This window comes from Physella acuta, unplaced genomic scaffold (genome assembly GCF_028476545.2).
Source record: "Physella acuta isolate Inbredline_101_S28 unplaced genomic scaffold, ASM2847654v3 ptg001463l, whole genome shotgun sequence".
NCBI lineage: Eukaryota > Metazoa > Mollusca > Gastropoda > Physidae > Physella > Physella acuta.
In genome coordinates, this window is record NW_026732978.1 from 121293 (window position 1) to 139765 (window position 18473).

General features: G+C 38.5%; 1 protein-coding gene across 1 annotated transcript in view; it reads right to left on the minus strand.

Moving 5' to 3' along the window:
- Nucleotides 1–18473, minus strand: part of LOC131928096 (uncharacterized) — a 59116-nt gene that overhangs the window by 11422 nt on the left and 29221 nt on the right. Inside the window, exons 2-4 of the mRNA XM_059284013.1 lie at nt 11438–12809; nt 10229–10381; nt 8132–8272 (exon numbers count right to left, since the gene is read on the minus strand). Of these exons, the coding sequence (XP_059139996.1) occupies nt 8132–8272; nt 10229–10381; nt 11438–12520 (1377 nt within the window). The 5' untranslated portion in view covers nt 12521–12809. The remainder of the gene's footprint in view (nt 1–8131; nt 8273–10228; nt 10382–11437; nt 12810–18473) is intronic.

The following is an 18473-nucleotide window of genomic DNA, read 5'->3' on the forward strand; positions in this document are numbered from 1 at the left end:
ACATTTTAACGGTGTGTCATTTGACACGACGTACTATAACGTTGTTGATTTTTAAAACTTGAAGTTTATAATCTTAAGCAAATTTACCACCACCTTACCACCACCTTACCACCACCTTACCACCTTACCACCACCTAAGGTGATCAAAAATTAAGATGACAATGTAAGATATAGAAAAAGAAAATACATTGAGTGGTAAAAATAAAAAAATTGTCATTAGACGTAATGTATTATGTATAAGTTAACTTTCTTAAAAATTAAAGAAGTTCAAGTCAAAAAGAAGATTGATGAAAACTGTAATACTAAAGCGAACATGGGAAGGTAATCTGCTGCAAGACTAAGATATATATTTTGTTAACCCTTGTCTTCCTAAATTATTTTTTAACTTTTTAAAGAAATTGACTGTTTAGTTAAGGATTCTGACGCGAATTTTTTCACAAGGGACGATACTCGTGTCTGTAGACAAGGTTGTTCTAATTTTAGAACAGTTGTCTTTCCTCTCGTTTCTCTATTAGGGAAGCCGTAAGGGGAAGACACGCGACACGTCTTTTAAAATGTAAACAAGCGTGCACGGGGTGCACTTAAAATAAACCCCGCTGCGACAATTGTTAAATTTATCTGGCTCAGTGTGGTCAAATGGTGGTCAGATCAAAAGAAAATCGGAACGGTCATAAAAAACGTAATTACTTTTCCAGACTTGTAAAAAACATGTCTACCCCGCATACCTACGTACCAACGCACCAAGTCGCCCTGTCGCCCATTAAAAAACACGAACCTACCGAGACTTCGTTTCGTCTCAAAACCTGACTTAACGGTGGTTGAAAGAAAATTCCGACCCTTAAATATATTTTTGTTTTCGCTGACCCTCGCTATAAGCGAATAGTTACAACCATTAATCTTTCATACATACCAAGGGACGGTTCGCAGGACATGTGGAAACAAAATTTTTTAATTTGATCAAAAGAAATGACCGGGCGTACGATATGTGAACATAGTTCATGTACAGCTGTAGTCTAATGAAAAAAGCCGAGAGCCGTGACTAATTACAGCACCAGCTGTCGCCACACTTAACGCGTCGAGGGACTTAATGGCTTCGATTAATTATCTGTTGTGATCGCTTCAGTGAGCCCGCTATTAAGCAACCACGGGGAGCGCCGGGGAGGATCACGGGCGGATCGATAAGTACAAGCTGTCACTAATAAGTAACAGCTGTGGTTAAATGGATGTTATACACAATGACACTTTCTAGTACACGCTAGTGTTAGTCTTTTATTTCAAACGGCGTACAACAAAGAAATTAAAAGCAAACTAATTAAAATGAATTTCAAACAAATAAATTATACAAAGTAATTAAATTAAACAACAAGTAAACAACAATTAAAAATAAAATTTAAAAATAATAATTTAAAAAAAATTTAAAAATTTAAAAAATTAAAATCAAATTACGTAACTCGTTAATAATAATTAAACTAATTATAAAATTAAATTAAATTAAAAATAAACAAAATAAAAATCAAATTACGTAACTCGTTAATAAAAATTACACATAGGTGGACCATCATACTGATGGTCAGTGGGTTCGATCAATATTAACTTGGCCCTTGTACGGTGGTTGACAAGAACAAAGGATCGCCGGTGGATCGATACGTGTCGGGTGCCCTTAGCGAGTAACAGGTGTCTCTAATGGATGTTTGTAGTCGACATAAACCCACGATGCATGCCCAAATTAATTAGGCGGACCATCATTTGATGGCTGTGTGTGGAATCAATATTAACGCGCCCGTTGTCCCGATGGCTCCGTGGGTGCGATCAATACATTCCCATTAAAAGCGCAGCGCGTGTCAACAAAGGATCACGGATCGATAAGTAACAGATGTGGTTAAATGGATGTTCTATTTTCGGTAACCGTTCGTTGTGTTGCTGAATGGTCCATAACGTTGTTGATTTTTAAAACTTGAAGTTTATAATCTTAAGCAAATTTACCACCACCACCACCACCACCACCACCACCACCCGCTTGGTAACATCTGTCGCCAATAATTAACAGCAAACTAATTAAAATGAATTTCAAACAAATAAATTATACAAAGTAATTAAATTAAACAACAAGTAAACAACAATTAAAAATAAAATTTAAAAATAATAATTTAAAAAAATTTTAAAAATTTAAAAAAATTAAAATCAAATTACGTAACTAGTTAATAATAATTTAACTAATTATAAAATAAAATAAAATTAAAAATAAACAAAATAAAAATAATTAAAAAGTAAACAAATAATCAAATTACGTAAGTCGTTAATAAAAAATTACACAATATAAACAAAGTAATTAAATTAAACAACAAGTAAACAAACAAATTAAACAAAATAAAAATACAATCAAAGTAATTAAATTACGTAACTCGATAATAAAAATTAATTAAAAATTTAAAAACTCCTTAAAAACGCATTAAATTACGTAACTAGGTCAAAAATTAATTAAAATTTAAAAAACTCATTAAAACTCATTAAAAAACGCATTAAAATTACGTAACTAGGTCAATGATTACGTCACAAGGTCAATGATGACGTCACAAGGTCAATGATTACGTCACAAGGTCACCGGTGGTGACCTACTGACCTACTCCCCCTCCTGCTCACCCACCCTAGGGTGGGTGAGTATTTTACTATATCTCATTGTACATCCTGCTCACCCACCCTCACCCACCTGCTCACCCAGGTGGGTGAGTATTTTACTATATCTCATTGTACATCCTGCTCACCCACCCTCACCCAGGTGGGTGAGTATTTTACTATATGTCGGTGTACCTCCACCTCCCCCAGGGAGTATTTTACTATATCTCGTTGTACCAGGCTGCGGCAGGCTGCGCCTGGTGGTGGGAGTATTTTGCTATATGTCATTGTACCAGGCTGGGGGAGTATTTTCCTATATAGCCTTTGCTCCTGCTCCTGCTCCACCTCACCCAGCGCCTGCGCCTTCGCTCCAAAAGGGACCTAATATACTACTTGTACTGGAACAAGAGGGTTAATGGGAGGGTTAATGGTAGGGTTAGTTTCTAGACTCTAGGATCTGTAGTCTCAGGCTTTTGATGTACTGGAACAAGAGGGTTAATGGTAGGGTTAATGGTAGGGTTAGTTTCTAGACTCTAGGATCTGTAGTCTCAGGCTTTTGATGTACTGGAACAAGAGGGTTAATGGGAGGGTTAATGGTAGGGTTAGTTTCTAGACTCCAGGATCTGTAGTCTCAGGCTTTTGATGTACTGGAACAAGAGGGTTAATGGTAGGGTTAATGGTAGGGTTAGTTTCTAGACTCCAGGATCTGTAGTCTCAGGCTTTTGATGTACTGGAACAAGAGGGTTAATGGTAGGGTTAATGGTAGGGTTAATGGTAGGGTTAATGGTAGGGTTAATGGTAGGGTTAATGGTAGGGTTAATGGTAGGGTTAATGGTAGGGTTAATGGTAGGGTTAATGGTAGGGTTAATGGTAGGGTTAATTTCTAGACTCCAGGATCTGTAGTCTCAGGCTTTTGATGTACTGGAACAAGAGGGTTAATGGTAGGGTTAATGGTAGGGTTAATGGTAGGGTTAATGGTAGGGTTAATGGTAGGGTTAATGTTAGGGTTAATGGTAGGGTTAATGGTAGGGTTAATGGTAGGGTTAATGTATGGGTTAATGGTAGGGGTTAATGGTAGGGTTAATGGTAGGGGTTAATGGTAGGGTTAATGGTAGGGTTAATGGTAGGGTTAATGGTAGGGTTAATGGTAGGGGTTAATGGTAGGTTTAATGGTAGGGTTAATGGTAGGGTTAATGGTAGGGTTAATGGCAGGGTTAATGGTAGGGTTAATGGGAGGGTTAATGTCAGGGTTAATGGTAGGGTTAATGGTAGGGTTAATGGTAGGGTTAATGGTAGGGGTTAATGGTAGGGTTAATGGTAGGGTTAATGGTAGGGTTAATGGTAGGGTTAATGTATGGGTTAATGGTAGGGTTAATGGTAGGGTTAATGGTAGGGGTTAATGGTAGGGTTAATGGTAGGGTTAATGGTAGGGTTAATGGTAGGGTTAATGGTAGGGGTTAATGGTAGGGTTAATGGGAGGGTTAATGGTAGGGTTAATGGTAGGGTTAATGGCAGGGTTAATGGTAGGGTTAATGGGAGGGTTAATGTCAGGGTTAATGGTAGGGTTAATGGTAGGGTTAATGGTAGGGTTAATGGTAGGGTTAATGGTAGGGTTGATTTCTGGAATACAGAATTTGTAGTCTGAGACTTGTAATGCACTAGAACAAGAGGGTTATCGTCGGGTTCACTTTAGGATGATTGTTAGAGTTGTTGTGAATGTGAGGACCACTGCCGACGCCAGGTTATTTAGCGCCCTAGGCAAAACTTATTAAAGCGCCCCTTTTCACACAAATTAATTACTAAAACATACGTTCAAGAAAAAAAAATAATTAAAAGTGACATATTAATTTATAAGTTATAAGTACACATCAAAATCAGATTTTACATGCCTCCTTCGTCTCAAAAGTTTGTACTAATTCCTTAAATTCCAGTAATCACATTCTATTGAAATTATTGCTAAGTCCACGAGTCTACTTTGTACTTTACGACATAGCCCCCCCCCCCCCCCCTCTTAGAAAAAAATCAAGTGCTCCTCCCCCTCCCGAGAGAAAAAAGTCTGGAAAAAAATCTGGGGAAAAAAACACAGTTCTTCTAGTAGTAGTCTCTCTGCAGCCCTCCCAAGGTGAGTTCCAGAACTGAACTTACCTGTTTTAGGTTTTGGCTGTCTTTAGTTATAATCGTAAAATGGTTATTGTGTGATTATGTAACGATTTTTTTTTGTTTTTGAAAAATAATTGATTATAAATGTTATAGGTTCCAGCCTACAATTGTTGTATATGAATCGTTTAGGAGAGGTTGAAAAAAATGAAAAAGACACTTAATTAATTATATGATTAACTTGCGACTAAGACGCATTTTAGACGCATTTGTTGCACTAACTCATAATGTAGGCTATGTCTACTATTGCAAGTATTGCAATCTACAAAGGCTACCGATGTATTTGTTTTTCAACATGATAATGCTAAAAAAAAAACAACCTACCAAACTATTTTTTTTAGAACTTCTGCTCAATACAATTTTTACAATAGCAAATAATAACCTAAGGTGCAGGAATTTGAAATGAATGTAAAGTTAATCAACGAATTATCTCCCATTCGGAAATACAAATACCAAATTTTATTCAAGGGAAATAATTTTCAAAAGCTTGGCTAAATTAACCAAGTGTAACTAAGACATGCTTGAAAAACACAATAAAACGCTTTAAATTACATGACGTAATATTTATAAAAAATACTTTTATATTAGCCATGTAACCTTGTCAAAACAATGTTTTACTCATTGACTACTTAACTGTAGGTTTTGTTTGAAAGTCTAAACCTGGTAGCTTTATTATAACATACTTCTAATAAACTTTGATGACATACATTTAATAATGATGCTTGTAGACACGACATACCTTAAAATTTTGGATCCCCTTAATAGAGGGACGTATTTTAAAAAAAAATCAAATACGGGTAACTTTTTAAGATATTGCTAAAGAAAGCCTATCTTTTTTTTTTGTATTGTGTCGCGACCTGAATTGAAATCATCAAACTCGACTACTCGATAGACTTTACTACATTCACAACACTTTTCAAACTTCGATACCTAAACATAACTAGACTCGATGCTCCAGAACTACGACACCAACTGGCTTAACTTCATCAAGCTCTTAAAACGATACTCCAAATCAACAACGATTTCACTGGACCTACTGCTACAAGTTAACATTTAACACACTCGATACCTTAATACCGAAAGGCTCGATACTCCCAGACCCCAGAACAACAATACTTCATCACCAACATTCTCATCTCTCTACTATCAATCAGATTCCACTAGACCTTCAACTACACGACCACAGCCAAATAAAAAAGAACCGATATTTCATACCTACGGAACCATATCAGCAAAAGCCTTCCACCGTTACTCCCAAATCTAAACGATCCATCAAAACTTACCAAACAAGTACAATACTTTGAACACCCCGTCATTACAAAACTCTATACACCAGACAAGATTTAGAATGCGAATTAAGAGAAAACGAGACTTACAAGCCCTATTAAAAGCCAAAATTGCTCGTGTTTTTGGAACGTCCCGTCATGCGCTGAAGCGATCACTAAATCAACATTAAAATTAGATAACCGTTTGAAATGTTCGAAATAAATTACGAATTTATCTAATCGTTTTCTACATCAGTTATGTGACACCAAAATAAAAAGTCAAAGTGACTGTTAAAAAGTGCTCCGACCTTTCCAAATTAAGGAGGTGGGAGTGCACTTTCACCAACGCGAACAAATATAGCCCTATATAGGCCTATATTTTGGGGTGGGTGCGCGAAAATGATAGTTCGTCCTGGGCGCCGAAATAGATCGCTACCCCTTTTCTATATTACCATCTATAGTTTAAAAAAGATAACCAAAGTTATTATTAGGTATTTTTTTTTATAACAGCGATTAAACTTTTTTGCGCCCCCCCCCCCCTAGGGATGGCGCCCTAGGCGACTGCCTAGTTCGTCTAATAAGTAGCGCCGACCCTAGTGAGGACGCCAGGATGTGTAGCCTCAGACTTGTGATGTACCGCATCAAGAGGGTTAACGTGTGTGGGGGTGAGTCAGATAAGACATCAAGAAGACAAATTGAGAAAAACAAAATATCAAAACCACTAAACCGCCACCCCAACAAGTTTTAATTAAAAGATACTTTCTCTTTTGTTGATTGCATTTTTTTTTAAAGTCTGAGCACGGGACACGCTGACCCAAACTATTTATTCCCAGGCTGTCCAGATATTCGAATACTGGCTAATGGACATACATCACTCGTCATGTAAGGGATAATGACTGTCCCATTATCTTGTAGATAATTCACGTCCGTCCCAGTGGCCTAACTAGGTGGTGCGTTTTCGCTGGGGGGTGGAGGAAAGGGGGTGTGGGGGGTGTGTTTGCCTGTAAAAATAAATAAATAAACGAAAACAATTGTTTGTGTCCCAACGGTGTCCCGCGTCCCTCACAAGATGTCAGAGGCGTAGCGATGGGGGGGGGGGGGGGCAGTGGGGACATATGTCCCCGGGCGCCGATCTTAGGGGGTGCCAAAATCCGTTGTAAAAAGAAATTAAAATGCCAATTTAGCTGCATTTTTGCAGTTTGAGGGGGGGGGGGGGTGCAAATCTAAACCTTTGAGGGGGGGGGGGGGGAGAGTGCGAATCGAAAAGTCTTTGGGGGGGGGGGGGAGGGGTGCAAATCAAAAAGTCTTTGGGGGGGGGGGGTGCAAATCGAAAAGTTGAGGGGGGTGCAATTTGAAAATTTGCTCCCGATGGGGGCGCCATATTGAAAGTTTGTCCCCGGGCGCCGGGAAGGGTCGCTACGCCTCTGCAAGATGTTGAGTTAAATATCAATACGGTCGACGGAGTTAGTTTAATTTTATTTTAACAACCATACTCTATGCTGGATCTTGATATTTTAACGCCATGAATGTCTTTCACAGAACACAAATTAAAAAAACAAAATGGTCGTTAAAAACTTGATATAAATTACAATTTAAGTTCAATGCTAGTCTGCGTTTTATCATCTTTTCCCGTTCGTGCTTAATACACACGGGGCAGATGAAGTAGAGTTGATTTGTTTAAATAACCTCGGCATGCAAGGTGATTGTGTGGTCATCACTAAACTCATCTGTCTTAGTATCTCTAACATGAGTCAGGTATCCATCACAGCCGGGTATCCGAACTCGAGGCTTACGGTCTAGCAGTTGTAAGCTCTTACACTCGACCACGCCGTCCCATTGTCTATGTTTGCTAAACAAATACATTTTTAAGTTGCTAGTCAAATTTATAAACGTTATTTTAATTTTATTTTGCTGCACCCCCTAGGTGAAGCTCTTGGTTTCGCGTGGATATTTAAGAAAAACCATCACGGCGTTTAAACGCGGTGTTTAAATACGGTGTTTAAACACCCCCCCCCCAGCTCACGCCGAGGAGATGATGTATCGTGTGTTCCTGATGACATAATCGATACACGATAAATCGTTTTTTAATTACTGACCTCGAAGCTCTCCTCGGAAGTGATGTCATAGACCAGCACGTAGGCCGTGGCGTTCCTCAGTCCGTAGCCCCGGAAGTCCGTCCATTCGTAGAGCGAGTTGACGGGGAAGTAGGGGATGTACGGGCAGTCGATGATTCGAACCTGGGGAGTCAGTGCAGATCAATTAATGAGGTGGGGGGGGGGGCGAAGGGTGGGGGTGGGGATATGACAGGGTAAAGGTGAAAGGTCAGCGAGGTGGGGTAGATGATGTAAAGGGGAGGGGTGTGATGGGATATAGGTTAAAGGTGAGAGGTAAAGGTCAGCGAGGTGGGGTAGATGATGTAAGGGGGAGGGGTGTGATGGGATATAGGTTAAAGGTGAGAGGTAAAGCCACCCATTTGAACCTGGCGGTTCATGTGATAGATGAAGTAGAGTTCGAATGTTTTCTAGTCAGCCGCCTGGTCTGCTGGGTAGTCTTAGAGACTCTAGTCCGAGATCCGAACTCGACACTTTCGGGTTACCAGCTGTTCGCTCTTTATAGTTATTTAAATAGTGTATACTTTAATGTCTACTTTTATAACATGAAAAACGTAATTAAAACGTTTTTTTAAGAATTTTTTTAAAATTTTAAACAAAAGAAACAGCTGCTACAGGGGGCAATATTACTAACACAATAACAGTGGCTTTATTTAAAAAAATAATATTATGAAATGAATTAAAGAAACATTGTTTTGTGTTACTAATATAGTAATATTAAATGTATTTGTTTATTAAAAGATTATGTCATTTAATGTATCCATATAAAATGATTTATTTCGATCTAAAAGTATAAAAAACCAAAATGTTTGAATATTAGTAATCTTGTGTTTTGTATTCTTTTGTCAACTACCGATTAAATAAAAGTTATCTCCCCTACAATTATGGAGATATTTCCCTTTTCTAAACATCGCCATTTATTTTCATTTAGTTGCTGGATGGCGAAAATGTGTGTGAAAGTTAATTAAATAAAAAAAAAAAACTTGTTTCAAACCTATATTGGAGATTTTGTGCACATAATGTAGAACACGAAGGGGCTATTCAGAGTTTGTTCCATGCATCTCTTCGGGGGGGGGGGGGGGGGGGGGGCGAAAAAAAGTCTAGCGCCCTCCCCGAACGAGATGGAATTTATATAGTACACTTATACTTTTACTAGTTTCCACCCCCCCTCCCCTCCACGGAAAATGTTGACCGCCCTAACCCCCGAAAATATCAAGTGCCCCCCCCCCCCCCACCCGGAGAAAAAATCTGGAAGAAACACTGGGGCTATTGAAGTAGAGTTCACGTGTTGATGTGACCTAAGCATATGAAGGGATGGTGTGTTCACCACTATACCCAGCCGCCTTTACTTTCCCATCAGAGCTGGGTGGACTTAGAGACAGACTTGAACCCGGATTCGAACTCAAAGACTTTGGGGTTAGCAGTCTAGCGCTCTACTTCTGGGCCATGTCGTACCAATAAAAAGAAGGGGGTGGTGTTAAATCATTTTGTTTTGTTGTGTTTTAATGGGTGCGGCGGTGATTACGTTTTACCAAATAGGCTTATCTTCTAGAAAATGCATAACATCTTTATCGAACATGACTAACAAAATAAGTTTCATAATTTTTTGAAGTAAATACATATTTTTTTGTATTGTGATACCTTTTAGATGTGAATTATTTTGTGCTAATGCGAATATAGAGTTTCTTCCAGGCATCCCAAGCTTTGCCAAAGTACCTCAAATAGCTGCTCATTCTTGCAACCAATTATGTGATGCTATATGATGTTAAGGCTAGAATAAGGTTCAGTAACTCAAATAGCTGCTTATTCTTGCAACCAATTATGTGATGCTATATTATATTACGGCTAAGATATGCCAAAGTACCTCAAATAGCTGCTCATTCTTGCAACCAATTATGTGATGCTATATGATGTTAAGGCTAGGATAAGGTTCAGTACCTCAAATAGCTGCTTATTCTTGCAACCAATTATGTGATGCTATATGATGATAAGGCTAAGCTATGCCTGAGTACCTCAAATAGCTGCTTATTCTTGCAACCAATTATGTGATGCTATATTATGATAAGGCTAAGCTATGCCTACCTCGTACAGGTGTTCGTTGATGATGACAGCAGGACAGAACACCTGCCGCTGCTCTGTTGGAACGTATTCCTCCATGAACTGCTGCAGGACGAACTGCCGAACTATGGAGGACTTGCCCACGCCCGGCGCTCCAAGTATGGCGAGACGAACTGTCTGCAAGAGGGAAAATGGTTTACCAATAGGGCTTGTAAGTCTCTTTGCTTCTCTTACTTAAAATTTGAAATCTCGTTAGCCAGGGTCAGGTGAATTCTCAAAGTATAATTATCAGTTTGTACGATTTTAAATAACTTAACAATAGCGTAATTTTTTTTACCGATTTAAGAAACATATTCACAATTGGTTGGTGACCTACTTACAAGCCCTATTGTAGCAACGGTGTCTTTAGAACTGAAATTGGTTTATAAGTTTGTAGCTGATTTGTTTTGGATTTAAGTAGGTTTACAATTTGTAGCAAGGTTACTAAGATGGGCGAAATTTGGCTTTACAATTTGTAGCTACATACAAAGATGGAACGTAAGTTAGTTTACAATTTGTAGTTACATTGTCTTAGATCGAAAGGAAGTTGATTTACATATTGTATTTTTTTTTTTTAGATAGAATTTCGATTACAATTTGTAGCTACATTTTTTTAGATAGAAGTTCAATTAGGGCCTACAATTTGTAGCTACATTACTAAGATGAAAGAAAGTTGATTTACAATTCGCAGCTACATTGTTCTAGGTATAATAGAAGTGGAATTAAAATTTGAAGCTGCATTACTAAGATGGAATGGAATATGGATTACGATTTGTAGAAAAAGTTAAAACAAACAAAAAGATAAATTAAAATTTATTTGGAAGAAAATAAAGAAAGGGGTAATCTAAGGGAAGAAAAACATATTTTAAAGATTTAAATAAAATATAAATTGAACAATTAATGGAAACTAAAGCACATGGAATATAAAAAAAATAATGAATTAAAATAGAACTTCAATTTTAATATTTCATGTATGTTGGAAGGTCAATTAATACTCAGGTTTTTAAGGATGCCAAAGACTCAGCAATATTGGATACCTAACATTAATTGCGGGAAATTACAGTGTTTTAAGACATTAAACTAAAGGCTTTTAAAAACATATCTTTAGATAACAGACAGTCAGAACGTATTGGGATGACGAAATAACTGATAACTTTAAGAGGATGTAAAACCGGAAGTGGAAATTTCTAGTACCTGGTAGTCGGAGTCCAAGGTCAAGTGACTGGTGGCTGCGGCCATGGGGACACGCGACACCGACACCAGGCAGCAGCGCGAGGGCGAGCCCGGGGAATGGCACGAGTCGCCGGGCTGGCGGTGGGGGTGGTTGCCCCCGCTCCCCGCCGTCTGCGTCCGGCGCCTGCGGTTCCCGGCGAGGTCCTCGGACGACGCGCTGCGGCTGAGACAAACCGGTCGGGATTTTCCGGGAACTCCCCCGTGGTGAACCCGGTTCAGCTCGTCCAAAGATTTACAAGACGAGGAATGGGAACGAGTCAATGAGCGGGTTTTCCCGAAGAAAACTTTCTTCTCCGATGACGAGCTACTAGAAGCGGCCGCGAGAGCTCGTTTTGACGCCTTCTCCGTTTCCTGAAACGCCGCGTGGACTTCCGCGCTGTGGATAGACAAATGCTGCTTGTACTTCGGCTCCGTGTTTGAATGCTCACTCGGCTGGAGGGTGAATATCTTTTGGTTGTCGGGAGACGGTGAGGGGTCTTCTTGAGGAACTCGTTGGTAGCTCGCTTTCTGCAGCTGGGAGTGGAGCCGTAGTTTTTCCGTTGTTTCGAATTTCGGGATCTGCCTCGGGGACGACGACGACGTCGGCAACGACAGGGAGAGTTTTCGAGATCTTTCCGAGGCTTCGGTCGTGCGGGGGAAGTTTAAAATCGGAAGCGACGATTTTTTAGTGTCTCTGTTACTGACGACCTTGACGTTGACCTCTAGGTGCTCGCCGGCGTACAGGCTCTTGTTCGCGCTGTCTTTAAAATGCTTTTCCGGCTTTCTCGACGACGTCAGATGACCCTCACCTTCGAGGTCCGAAAGTTTGCGGGTCGCGAAGGACGACTGGTGGCCTTGAAATTCGTACGGCGGAAGGTCAAGGACCTCTTTGATGTGTTTCTCCGCGTCGCCGCAGGCTGTGCTCTCGCTGTCGTCGATCGAGGTGGGCGGGGTCGCGGCTACGGGTGGATTCGTTCCTGCGCCGGGGGTCTCTGTGGCAAACGTGACCTTCCTGCGCTCAGTGACGCTCTGGGGCCCTCTGTTGTCCGCCTGTGGTATGGTCATTATACGGTCATTGTGTGGTCATTATATGGTCATTGTAAGGTCATGTCATGTGGTCATTCTTCTGCGTTAGAGTTGAGGTGTACTCTGATATCAATCACATGAATATCAGCAGAAGAGTTGTATCCCCTCTGGCTGGCGTTAAACCCTCCGCTAGCTAGTTCAAAAAGAGATAGTGACGTAGAACACATGTTCTCATGACGTAAATGTGGCCGTTTGTTTATGTAACCTAGACTACACGAGCTTGCTCCAATCAGACATTGTATCTTTTCAGTTCAGTCCATTAGAGATTCTGAAAAAAAAATCACAAAAATTTGATAACGGCACGAAGCTATCAAACCATCTAGCATTAAAAACAAGGTAATTAAAAAGTTTAGTGACAATTTTAGCGCAATTTCCTTATGTTATCTAAAAATAGCTCTGTCGTAGCGTAAATCAAGAGCAGGGTTAGTAAAACAATTGGTTAAAATACATGTTTTATTTACAATAGAGTTACATGACTAAAAACCATTGCGCGCCTAGCTACTGAACGTGATGACGCAGCCATTGAACGTGATGGCGCAGCTATTGAACGTGATGACGCGTGTGGTGTGGTTGGATAAACATGCCTACTAATTCGGTCCAAATTTTAATTAATTCAAAAAAAATCTTTGTTACCGAACGAAAGGATATTTTTGAAAACTTTCTTCGGCAATATTGTTCTAAATTATGGCAGGAATCGATTGGTACATGTTTCAACTCGCTAAGTGATCTGGTTGCCGAGATATGGACCAAAAACTGCATTTTTTTTTTAGGCTTTTTGGCTTTTCCGGGAAATCCATGAAAGAAACCCGGAATTTGTTTGGCCTATGTTCATCCTGGTAACTTGCTTAACATATTTGCTTTGGAACTAGTCCTCTATATTGCTTCGTTGAGGAGGAGATACGACTTAAAGCTGCGGACACACATCCATCCATCCATCCATCCATCCATCCATCCATCCATTCCCAGAAAAGACGAGTTAATAAACGCAATTCTCCAGAATGGAAATTGCGCTAAAAACTCAACTTTTTTACGGTAACATTTGAAATTAAGAATAATTAAGATTATGTATTTACTCTTACAATCTTACTTATTACCAAATGGGAAATATTGAATTGATAGTAATAATAATTTAAAACACAAAGACAAACACATATATTTTAAGAAAGCATCAAAGTAAGAAGCACAACAAACAGGGTTTCAACCAATAGGTCCTCATCAGCTTACACAACAAAATCCTCCTTCAAAATGTACAATGTAACCCGGATTGATCTCTGATCGTAGTGCGTCTCTAGAATTAATCAAGGGCGATAAGTCTGAGCCGATATTTGTATTAGCACTTTGTCGGTCCCTCAGCATATTTGTTTATATATATTAAAAAAAACTATATTGACGACAAAATAGGGGAGCAAAGTCACGGGCGAAGGACGGGAGACAACAAATCGCTCTTCCAAAACCCAGACACGGCTATTTATCTCCCTTAGATTTTCATCTACGTCATGAATCTAAAGATAAAGAAAAAAAATTACGACGATTTGTTTTTTTTATTCACTTGGGAAAATTCTTGCGATTTTCGTTTTAAACAGTAGAAGCTAGCGTTCTTTAAACATATTAGACCCCTGGAACGAGGTTCTCAGTAACAATATTTTACGTAGAACTAAGCGATTCGTTCTTTTCAGGAGATTGTTTAAATGGAGACAAACGGAAATCATCGCGTCAACAGCCGTCCATGAATTCTGTCCCTTTTCTCCCCATGATATCCGTCAACCTTTCTTTAGCTAAATATCCCATTCTGATCATTTTCTTCCCATGATTTCCTCTAATCTTTCTTTAGCTAAGTATCCAATGGTATGAATTCTGTCCCTTTTCACTCAATGATTTCCTCTAATCTTTCTGTAGCTAAATATCCCACGCTATAAATTCTTTCCCCCTTTCTTCCCCATGGTTTCTTTAAATCTTTCTTTAGTTAAATATCCCACACTAGCTAGATCTATCTTTCTTTAGTTAAATATCCCACACTAGCTAGATCTGCAATTGCCTGGTTTCCGGTTCTCTGATTGGTTCCCCCAGGGAGTTCAAGGTCAACAGGGGTGTTTGGATTAGAAAAAAGATTATACATATAAGCCGTAGATTTAAAAGAAAGGGGGTGGGGGGGAGGTGATATGCTTGGGTGTATAAATATTCCAAAGGAAAGAGATATTGTAAAATTATGTGGATAGAATTCGTTGAGTCGAGATATTTTTAAATTATGTGTGTGGATAGAACTTGGTGAGTGGAGATATTTGAAAATCATGTGTGTGGATAGCATTTGGTGAGACGAAAAATTTGAAAATCATGTGTGTAGATTGCATTTGGTGAGTCGAGATATTTGAAAATCATGTGTGGATAGAACTTGGTGAGTCATATTAAAAGACTGATTAAGGTCCCGAGATGTCTCAATGTAGAACCTTACCTAAATTGTTACCTAATTGTTATACATGTGTGTCTGCTAACGAAGACCTTAGGTCGAAACTACGACTGTACACGCAATGGGATACTAACAGTACCTGCTTTAATTTCAACTTTTCACAAGTAAATAAAACATATTTCCACACCCCCATCGCATATATAGTGCACTCACTTTCTCGTATGTATAAGAACACCAATGAGGTTTATTTTTAACGAGTAGCATAATTGTTAGCTTGTGGATTAAAAGTAAATTTCCGTCTATGCAGCGAGTGGTTACTATGGAGAGAACGCATACTGCGTATTGTGATCGTGGCCTTGAGATTACTGGAAGGATTTCTTCTTCTTTCTTAATTTTAGTGTTGGGAGGGATTCCCTCCAACACAATTTCAGCCTGCTTTTCTTTTCGGATTTACTTCCATAGCCTTTGTCCAACCAAGAACACACTACAACTACAAGGCAGCAGTTGTTTGATTTAGGAGTTGTCTCTCCTAGAAGAGTGGCTATCCCCAGCTAACGAGCCTCATCTGTCTCAACCATGAGCTTTACCGACTCGACCACGCCGACCCCCTAGGAGGATATGAGACGCTGGTTTTCACTTGTGACTGTACTTCCAGAGTAAATAAAACAAATATAAAAATAATAAAATTGTTAAATTTAAATGCAATTTATTAAAAAAAAACTTTGTACGATTAGTTAAAGCATTTGTTGCTTATGAAAGGGACAGGTCTTACGCCAGAACAATTAACACACATCTGATAAATTTGAACTGGAAGTATTACAGATTCGGGATTTAAATAAAACAATTTTTTCTGTCCAAGCGAAACAAATATTTGAATTGCAGAACATGAAAATGCTTTCATATTAAAAAATCTACGTAATTCCTGTGTTTTTTAAAATGAATTTATTCAAATCGATTCATAGGCTTTTTTTAAACTAAGGGTTTACATTTTCTTTTATTCTGTTGTCACATAAAAGTTTGAAGATTTAAAAAAAAAATTGCGGGGCATTAACTTGTTTGTTTATTTTTTATTTTTGTTAGTTCGTTTCGAAATTTATTTTAAAAATATTTAAATGTGAATTATTTATTTTTTTCTAAATAAGATGTGCAACAAGCAGTTTTTTTTAATTTGCTCCTGTTATTTAAAGTACAATTTTACTTTAAGCCGCGTAATTTTTTTAAAGCGCTATTTTTTAAACTTTCAATGTGAACAGGCTTAATAAATGTTGCTGTGAATTATGTCACTGCAGTTTGATCTACTTGAAGATTGTTTGAATATGTGTCTGGTTTGGAAGGTTCTAGGTTGTTGACCTTACGGATTGCATCGGTACTTCATTATTTATTCGAACACATTTCTAGGTGTGTGTGTGTGAGGGGGGGGGGGAGTGAGGGGGGGAGTGGTGGGGGGGGGGGGGGGGGGAGAGTGGTGGGGGGGGGAGAGTGGTTAGCCCATGGGCTTTAAGGGAGGCTGGGTCAGGAGAGTCGACTTAGAACTAAATAAAAATGATGGTTCATGTCGAGCCAATTATATTTTTTTTAATCAGATAATTATTAATTAATTGTTTTGTTTAACTTAAACAGTCAGTGAAACTCTACTTCAGCTTCACATTGGAGCTAGATTCACGCATATAAACACTATGAACACCCGACAATGAACGGCCGCAAATCGCATTTTCTTTATAGCGACCCCGTACTTGCATGACTCAACTGCCCGATCCTGCTCACTTTTCCCATCACCACTAAGCCAACTTCACATTATGCAACAAACTGCCCACCACAACTACGCCAACTTTCCACCCTGCAACAAATCGCCCATCCCAACTAAGCAAACTTCACATTCTGCAACAAATCGCCCATCACCACTAAGAAAACTTCACATTCTGCAACAAATCGCCCATCACCACTAAGCAAACTTCACATCTCTATCCTATAATATATCGACACAGGGGACTACAAATACCATCTGGGAGTTATATCCCCTTTTATCCCCAAGATCGGTGATGTCCCTTTGAACCGTCCTGTACCATTTATCTCCCTGCTGTAAAAGCGATCGACCCGACATATTGATTGCGCTTCTTAGATGGCACTGAAAAACGTACACTTAAGAACTGAAGCGCTTATAATTCCAATTAATTTTGTTTACATGAGATTAACTATCAGCGCGGTTTAAAATTGTAAATACCTTTCATCATTTATTTCTCCTTTACAATTCAATGCTTTGGTGTTATTTTAGATTAAAGTTTTTAAAAGTTTATATCAAAATCAAGAGAAGGCAGGTACTAACTATGTGTATACTGTTAATTAAAGCTACATCATGATGTATTCAATATGGACTGCTACCTATACATTTTCACCCGCTACATCAAAAAAAAATGAGTCACTTTAACTGCAAACTAAGCAGAGAATTATTATTGGACAAAACGGCCCTTAGGCAGTTGCCCGATTAGCTCATTAGTTAACCCGCACTGCTAGAAACTTGGAATACCAATATTGCAATACAGAAAAAAAATATAAATTACAAATATTGCAATGAAAAAAAATATGAAAATTTCAAATATTGCAATGAAAAAAAATGAAAATTACAAATATTGCAATGAAAAAAAATATGAAAATTTCAAATATTGCAATGAAAAAAAAATATGAAAATTACAAATATAGCAATGAAAAAAAAAAGTTAATGACAAATACAAGATATCAATTTCCCGGGAAGACGGAATAAAATGGCGTCAAACCCTAATGACTCCTGTCTAAAATTGTAGAAATTGCGTAAAATTTTTTTTCTCTGTCCGGTATTTTACGGGTTTTAGAATAATTAGACGCAAATTGGGATGACGTTAAATTAATATTACCGCCCCCCCCCCCCCCCTTGCGTTGTAGTTAAATTCTGATAATTTAAGATATAAATTACACTATATTAATGAAGTCGAGTTTATTACATGGTTTGGTGAGAAAAGCAAGTTAACAACATTGTACAGGCGCTTGTTAAAATTACTGTATGCCACATATGTGAAGGTTTAAAAGTAAAAATAAAATAATACAAGCAACACATTAAAAGAAAGAAGGTTTTAGTTTGAAGTTTATATTTAAAAATATGAACTGTTTAAATTATAAATGTAACAAGCAGTGTAACAAGCAACGTTGTATAGAAAGAATGAAATAAATATAATAAAATATAAAATTTATACTGCAATGTTAAAGTTAAAGTACAAATCCTAATCAAACCTGACGGTCTACGGGGCAAGTGAAGTAGAGTTCACTTGTTTCTGTGACCTCGGCATATGAAGAGACGGTGTGGTCAGCTTTTTGCCCCCCCCCCTAATTTCTCATCAGAGCTGGGTGTTCTACTGACTTGAACCCGGATTCAAAATCGGGACTTACGAGTTATCATTCCAGTTCTTTACCGCTGGATATGTATCTCGCTATAATTGATTTGTAGATGAACAACTGATAACTAAAGCCGAAATACAAGCATAACTGAGATAATCAGAG